This window comes from Ceratotherium simum, chromosome 5 (genome assembly GCF_057802395.1).
Source record: "Ceratotherium simum simum isolate JZ-2026a chromosome 5, ASM5780239v1, whole genome shotgun sequence".
In the NCBI taxonomy this organism is placed as follows: domain Eukaryota; kingdom Metazoa; phylum Chordata; class Mammalia; order Perissodactyla; family Rhinocerotidae; genus Ceratotherium; species Ceratotherium simum.
The window spans coordinates 3362554-3370000 of record NC_141904.1 but is presented as its reverse complement, the minus strand read 5'-3'; the positions used below and the strand labels follow the sequence as shown (position 1 = coordinate 3370000).

Sequence of the window (7447 nt, the reverse complement as noted above, 5' to 3'; positions counted from 1 at the left end):
AAACAAGTTTTACATCAAATCAGATTTAAACCAGAATGGCTTCCCCACATACCTAAATATGTGAAAACTTATTATTTTCATCAGGAGAAAATTATAAGGGCATAAAGGTCTCGAATAGTGCCACCATCCAACCTGATCTAAACGGCATCTGTAGAACACTCCACCCAACAGCTGGCGCATAGACATTCTCTTCAAATATATATGGACCACTCACCAAGAGAAGCCACCAGCTGTGCTGACTCATAACAGTCTCCTTACCAGCTTTAGTTTTGTGTCAATATATGTTAATTAAATATAGGCATGATCTCAAAAGATTACCAATAATCAGTTCCTTTTAAAGACCCCAAAAACGAGAATGAGAATATGGGTGTATTTCAGATATTTAATTTAGTGGAGCAGAAGCATATGCAGCTTGTAGCTACCACAGAGCAGATTCAGTATGAGCTTTGTGATGAGCCTGGAGTGAGGTTCTCCGGCCTCCTTTAGTGATGATTCTAAAGGACATTACACAGCGGAGCTTCATACAAACACCGTGGTCAGTCTGTCCATGTGTAATCCTGTAGTGACAGGACATTGTGCACAAGGCACCTGGGATATATTTGATGCAAAATTCAGCATGACGTAAACAAAATCACTGAGGCCCACATAAGAGGTTTCCACACTTCAGGATTTAACGAAACATTAAAAAAAGGGGGGGAGGGGAAATGACATGGGGTTTCAAGGTTTTTATTTTGCCAAAAATAAAAAACATTTCCAAAGAAGGAAGGAAAGAGAAGAAAAAGAAAAATACAAACTATTATCTTATACTAATTCAAAAAGGAAAGCTCTTGTTAACACTAAAAATGTAGGATTTTTGTAATCTCTGAAATTATAAAATAAACTTATAAAAAGTGTGAATATTCAGTTTTGTCTTCAATAGTGCAGTGGCCAAGATGTCCAAAGAAAACCTTTAGGCACCTACACTTCTAACTGCTGAAGGAAATATATAACGAGTCTCTATTCCTCGTGAGGGCGTTGGGTCAAAAGTAGAGGAATGTTCAGCGACAAAAATGTTAAGAAAGTACAATCCCAGACTCTCACCTAAGATTTCCCTCTGATGTTGTAGGTGACACATCAAGTGCCACGTGTCTAAGATTGTCAGGTGGCCTTACCTCGTGGAAGCTATTTGCTCCTCAGCCCAGTTATAGGCAAGCAATTTTTCTTCATCAGGTAGTTTTTGAACCTATAATCCTGTTCTAAATCATAGGTTCTGTTCTTTTTCAGGTACAGCGAAGAAACAGATCAGGAGACAACTGCCACTGGAAAGATACTTTGTCACAGATGCCAAGAGGACGGGGCACCACACCATGGGGAGACCACACAGGGAAGCACTGGTTGGTCAGGAGGCAGAGGGAGCAGGAGGAAATGTGGGCAAGAGCCTGTATTGTGGTTTCCATGGGAAGGCACAGACAAGGTAGGCAGGAATAGGATTCGCGAGTGTGAGTAATTTCAGTGGGCTCTCAGGTAGAGGGGCTGTCTTTAGTTGTCTGGTCCCTGGCATTGGATAAAGGAATAATGGATAAAGGAGCCTGTGGGGTATGGGTTTTGCACTGGGGGGGTTGCATATGAAGGGCGTGCTCACAGGTGTGTCAGTTGCTTATCTCTAGGCGTTAGCTGACCCTGCGAAGGGCAGTCCCTCCCTGGTCAACAAGACCTCAGATGCTGAAACACTGAAATATAGAAAATAGAAAGACACGCTTAATACAAATCCCAAAGAATGCCACTGGGTAGCAATACCAGAATTCTACCAGACTCCATCTGCGGTGTCAAGTAGTGGACACCTCCAGAATCGTCCATGCATGAGCTACAAAGATTAAGACACTTCCAAATACCTAGGAGTTACATTTCAAAGTTTTCTTAGCCTCTATGGAAAACGGTATATAGATTCCTCAAAGAATTAAAAATAGAGATGCCCTATGATCCAGCCATCTCACTACTGGGAATCTATTCAACAAATCTGAAGTCAACAATCCAAAGACACTTATGCACCCCTATGTTCATTGCACCCCTATAGCCAAGAAGTGGAAGCAACCTAAGTGTCCCTTGACTGACAATTGGATCAAGAAAATGTGGTGTGTGTGTGTGTGTATATATATAATATATATATATACACACAATGGAATACTACTCAGCCATTAAAAAAGACAAAATCATCCCATTTGCAACAACATGGATGTGCCTGGAGGGTATTATGTTAAGTGAAGTAAGCCAGAAAGAGAAAGACAAACACTGTATGATCTCACTCGTATGTGGAATATAAACCAACACATGGACAGAGAAAACTGTATTGTGGTTACCAGGGGCACTGGGGGTGGGGGGTGGGCACAAGGGGTGAAGGGAGACATATATATGGTGATGGACAAACGGAAACGTACAACCCAAAATTTCACAATGTTATAAACTATTAAAATTTCAATTAAAAAAAATGGTGGCTAACATGAACAGACATAGAAGAATCTTAAGTGCATATTACTAAGTGCATATTACCATGTGAAAGAAGCCAGTCTGAAAAGGCTACATACTGTATGATTCCAACTATATGACATTCTGGAAAAAGGAAAACTAGATAGACAGTAAAAAGGTCAGTGGTTCTCAAGGGTTAGGGAGGATAGGTGGAGCGCAGAGGACTTTTAGAGCAGTGAAACTCTTCTCTCTGATACTGCAATGGTGGGTGCGTGTCATTACACCTTTGTCAAAACCCATAGAATGTACAACACCAAGAGTGAGCCTAACGTAAACTATGGACTTTGGATGATAATGATGGGTCAATGTTGGTTTATCAACTGTAACTAATGTACCATTCGGGGGCAAGTTGTTGATAGTAGGGAGGCTGTACCTGTGTGGGGGTAGCAGGTATATGGGAACTCCGTAATTTCTGCTCAATTTTGCTGTGAACCTAAAACTGCTCTAAAAGTCTATTAAAAAGAAAAAAAAAGTTTTCTTAGCTTCTACAAAAATAGGATATTAAACTGAAACTTGCAAAATAGAAAAGGAAAGCTCTCATTCTCTTTATATATGTGTATATATGCGGAACGATAGCTCTATAGGTATATGCTAGATATCATACAACTAGAGGACAGAACTAGACCTGTGGTATTGACAGGAAACTTCACAGTCTCATATACCCATAATAGTCTGAAAAAAAAATAGCCTTAAATTTGCACTCCAGATGTTAGAATAGGTAGCATAAACCTAAGTAAATCAAAAAGAATTATTAAATTTTATAAAATATAAATAAATAACAAAATTGGCAGAATTAATTAACGGAATTTCTAGGTTTTTTTAAATCACTAAGATTTATGAACCAAATCAACCTGGTATCCTAACTGAGCAGAAAAATACACCAAATAAGAAAGGATGAATGAAAAAACACAGACATAAAAGAAATTTGTGAATTGATTAGCTCAGTAATGAAAGTAAAATTTTGAACCTGGAAAATAGATATTTTTAGCAAAATAAACATGAATCTAAAATGTATTTTCTATCCAAAAAGATACACTACCGTACCAAAGTTTAAAAAAGAATGTTGACAATGGCCAGGCTACCGCCTTTCCCAGCACAAAAAAGCAGTGATCTTGGGATGGTCTGCAGGACAAAATCTCCCAAACCTTAAAAAATGCAATTCTAGGGAGACTGGCCCAGTGGTGTAGCTCTTAAGTTTGTGCACTCCACTTTGGTGGCATGGAGTTCACAGGTTTGGATCCCGGTCGTGGATTGATGCACCCCTTATCAAGTCATGCTATGGCGGCATCCCACATATAAAGTAGAGGAAGATGGACATGAATGTTATCCCAGGGCCAATCTTCCTCAACAAAAAAGAAGAGGATTGTCAACAGATGTTAGCTCGGGGCTAATCTTCCACACCAAAAAAACAAATGCAGTTCTAGGGTACATTAAGGGAACATTTTGGTATTCATTTTATGAAGTAATTATATCAAAACTAGAATGACAGTAGAAAAGGAGAAAACTACAGATCCATTTCACTCACGCATATCAGTGAAAAATTCTAAAAACATATAAACAAAGAGAATACATTAGTAGATTATGAGACCAATATAATACGACTAAGAAGTTTTCATATTAAGAATGAAAGGATTGTCAACATTTTTGTTAGTAATGAGAAAAATCATACGCTTGTTTCTAAATATCCTAAAGAAATATAAAAACTAACATTAATTTTTTAATTTTAAATTATTTAATAGTAATAGATGGATATTTACATGGCTAAATATATTGATTATAATCCAAAGTTAGCCTCATGCTTGCCAATATTCTCTTTTCTTTTTCACTGAACTCCCTTGTCTGTAAGGGCTCCTCTCTCTTCCCTTTACCGTCTCCTCCCCCAGTTCTCTCCCACAATGAGCGGTGTGCACCTTTTATTAAGTCTTTTCACCTAAGTTCTATATCTACTTTGACTCTTGTACAGAATTTTCCCCCGTTGGGTGTACCTTCTCTTTTGGGGTGTGTCAGGGGGTAATTTTACCTCAATCATTGGCCCTTCATTTCCTTCTCTCTTCTGTGTGGTTTTTCCAGACACCTCTCTCCCACATCCCATTCTCTGTAAAGATTTGAGGCAAAAGCTTGAGAAATGACTTCTGTAATTTGCTGCTTACTTTTCTATTTACTGGTAGTTTGAAGTTTGAGATTGTGTAGTTTTACTTGTCCTTGTAGAACTGTATAGTTTTTTGGGAAGGTGTTTCCTGAGATTTGAATTTTTGTGGTCAAGAGTATCATTGACTACATGGAAGGCTAAATAATTGAAAATTAGAAAATACAGGATGGTTTAACAACATATTAAACTCAGCTGAGGTGAATATTAGAGGACTAAAAGATAGATATAAAGAAGTGGACTACCTCACAGACAGAGCGAAAGATATGGAAGATTTGAGAGATTAAATATATGGAGATTAAGGAGAGTAAATACTGGGGGCTAGTTTGCAGTCCTTACCATAATGTGTGGTATATGGTTAGGGCATATTTAAATTTATTTTTCCATGAGCTGTTATTTCATAAGCTTTCTCTATTTTTGCATTGTCATTGCAGTTTTATTATTAATATGTAGGAATGTTATGTATAGTCAAAGAAATCATTTGTCACTAGATGAGCTGTCATTTTCTTTTGAGATAGTTAATTATCTTTGAAAAATTTTTCTGCACTCTATAAAATTTGATGTGCTATTATCTTAAAATTGATTTTAAATTATATGCACTCTGCTAATACATGATCTGGTTTGTCAAAGTGCTTTAAAATGTGAATATTTAGTATGTGAACTATATTTCAATACAGCAGTTATTTTAAAAGTGGCATCAAAGCCCATGACATATTTAGAGAAAAGTTTAGCAAAACATGTGCAAGACATGTTCACAGACAAATGAAAGCTTTTCTAGAGAAATTAAACATGTCCTAAATAAATGGAGAGAAATAACACCTTCATTCTGAAGAGTCAAGATTATTCAGATGTCAGTTCTCCTATAGATTTACCATGATCCAGATCTAGAGCCCAGAGGCTTTAAGTTAGTTTTTTTCAGGGAAATGTCATGTTTATCTTAAAACATGTATGGAAATAAAATTAATGTCAAAAAAACTATTTTGTTTTAAGAGAACAAATCTGGTTCCCTTACAGTCCATGATTTCAAGACAATATAAAGCTACCGTAATCAAGGTAGTGTGTCATTTCAGTAAGGATAGTCAAGCAGATAATAAAGCAGAGGCCAGAAATCAGCCCATAAATACGGGGTCAAGTTTTGAGACAAAGCTGCCAAAGTAATTCAATTCCAAAAGTATAATATATCTTTTTAATGGTGCTAAAAATTTGAATATCCATATAAAATATCCTTAACCTTGACCCTTACTGCACATCATGGGCAATAATTAACTCAAAATGAATCATGGATCTAAATATAAAACCTAAAATTTTAAAACTTCCAGAAAAAAACACACATGAGAAAAATCTTTGTGAAATTTTGTTTGGCAAAGATTTCTTACACAAGACATGGGACAGAAAAAGACACCAGATACAAAAGAAAAATAGATAAATTGGATTTTATCAAAATACAAACCCTTTACTTTATATAGAGAACTAAGAGTAAGAGAAAAAATTTGCAAAATATATATGTGATAATGGACCTGAGTCCAGAGGACAGAAAGAACTTTTACGACTCTATAACAAGGCAACAAAATATACGGCGAAAGAAATGGACAGAATCTTTGAGCAGCGACTACACTAAAGAGGATATATTAATTGTCAATAAACACATGAAATAAAGTCAACATGGTTAATCATTAATAAATACAGTTTACCCGTTTCTTATAAAGCTAAACAGAGCCTATTTTATGACCCAGAAAGTACATTTCCAAAAAATATGAAAATGTATATTCTCATAATACTTATATATATGTTGAAAACAGTTCCATTCCTCTCCTGGTGACTAGATAAGCTGGTGTGTGTGTGCAGTGCAATGCTGCTGCATGATGTAAAGGGTCAGATACCCACACACGTGACACCGTGCAACCACTTGCAGCAACATGGGTGATTCTCAAAAGCATAAAGGAAAGTGAAGGAAGCCAAGTAAGAAAGAACACAAAGCACATGATTCCATTTATGTCTGACATTCTGGAAAAGGCACAACCTTGGGGCAGGAAGCAGGTCAGGGGTCCTCAGGCTGTAGGGTCAGGGGGAGGATGGACTCCAGTGGCTGTTACAGTCGTGTATACGTTTGTCAAACTTGAACTCTACATTTTAAATTGATGAATTTTACAGTATGCAAACTTGACCTCAATAAGGCTACTTTTTCAAAGAAAAAAAATGCAGGAAGCCAAGAGAGGGAAAAGATAGTGAGTGTGCAACACGTTTGAGTCTTTTTGAGGCAAAGGGGACAAAGGATTGGATGACTTCAAAGTCCCGAGTGACAAACCTCAGGCTCAGGACTCACACAGACAATACAGTCCTGCAATCAGGCGTGGATTATCTTACTGAAGCATGCAAGTAGACTTTACATTCCTGAAGAATGCAAAGCAGTTATTCCTAAAAAGAATAATATCTGCTATGCTAATATGTAAATCTATGAAAATAATCTGATCAGCACAACTTTCCAATCATATGATTGGTATCTTTTAGATTCTGAATACTATCATTAAGGCAATCTATTTTAAAAGAAAATTGTCAAACATCACAGCGACTCGAGATTAACATTCACGGTGAAGAGAAAATAAAAACTCAGAAACTGAAATCTGTGAGTTCCGATTTGGCAGCCACGAAGCAAAAGTGATGACTGAGCACTTGAACTGCGGCTACTGTGACTGAGAAACTGAGTTTTGTATTTTATTTAATTTGAATGAATGTAGGTTTAAATTTGAAAACTATGTAAAATATTCTTGTGGTAAGCACGACTTTATTTTTAGATAGGAC

At 36.8% G+C, this 7447-nt stretch overlaps 1 protein-coding gene and 1 long non-coding RNA gene across 2 annotated transcripts in view; one reads left to right on the top strand and one right to left on the bottom strand.

Annotated features, from left to right (window-relative positions):
• Window positions 1-7447, bottom strand: part of LOC147916949 (uncharacterized) — a 93617-nt gene that overhangs the window by 23616 nt on the left and 62554 nt on the right. The window lies entirely within an intron of this gene.
• Window positions 364-7447, top strand: part of LOC101387347 (arylacetamide deacetylase-like) — a 32526-nt gene continuing 25442 nt past the window's right edge. The window contains 2 exon segments of the mRNA XM_087431759.1: window positions 364-462; window positions 1264-1373. Coding sequence (XP_087287885.1) covers window positions 364-462; window positions 1264-1373 — 209 coding nt within the window.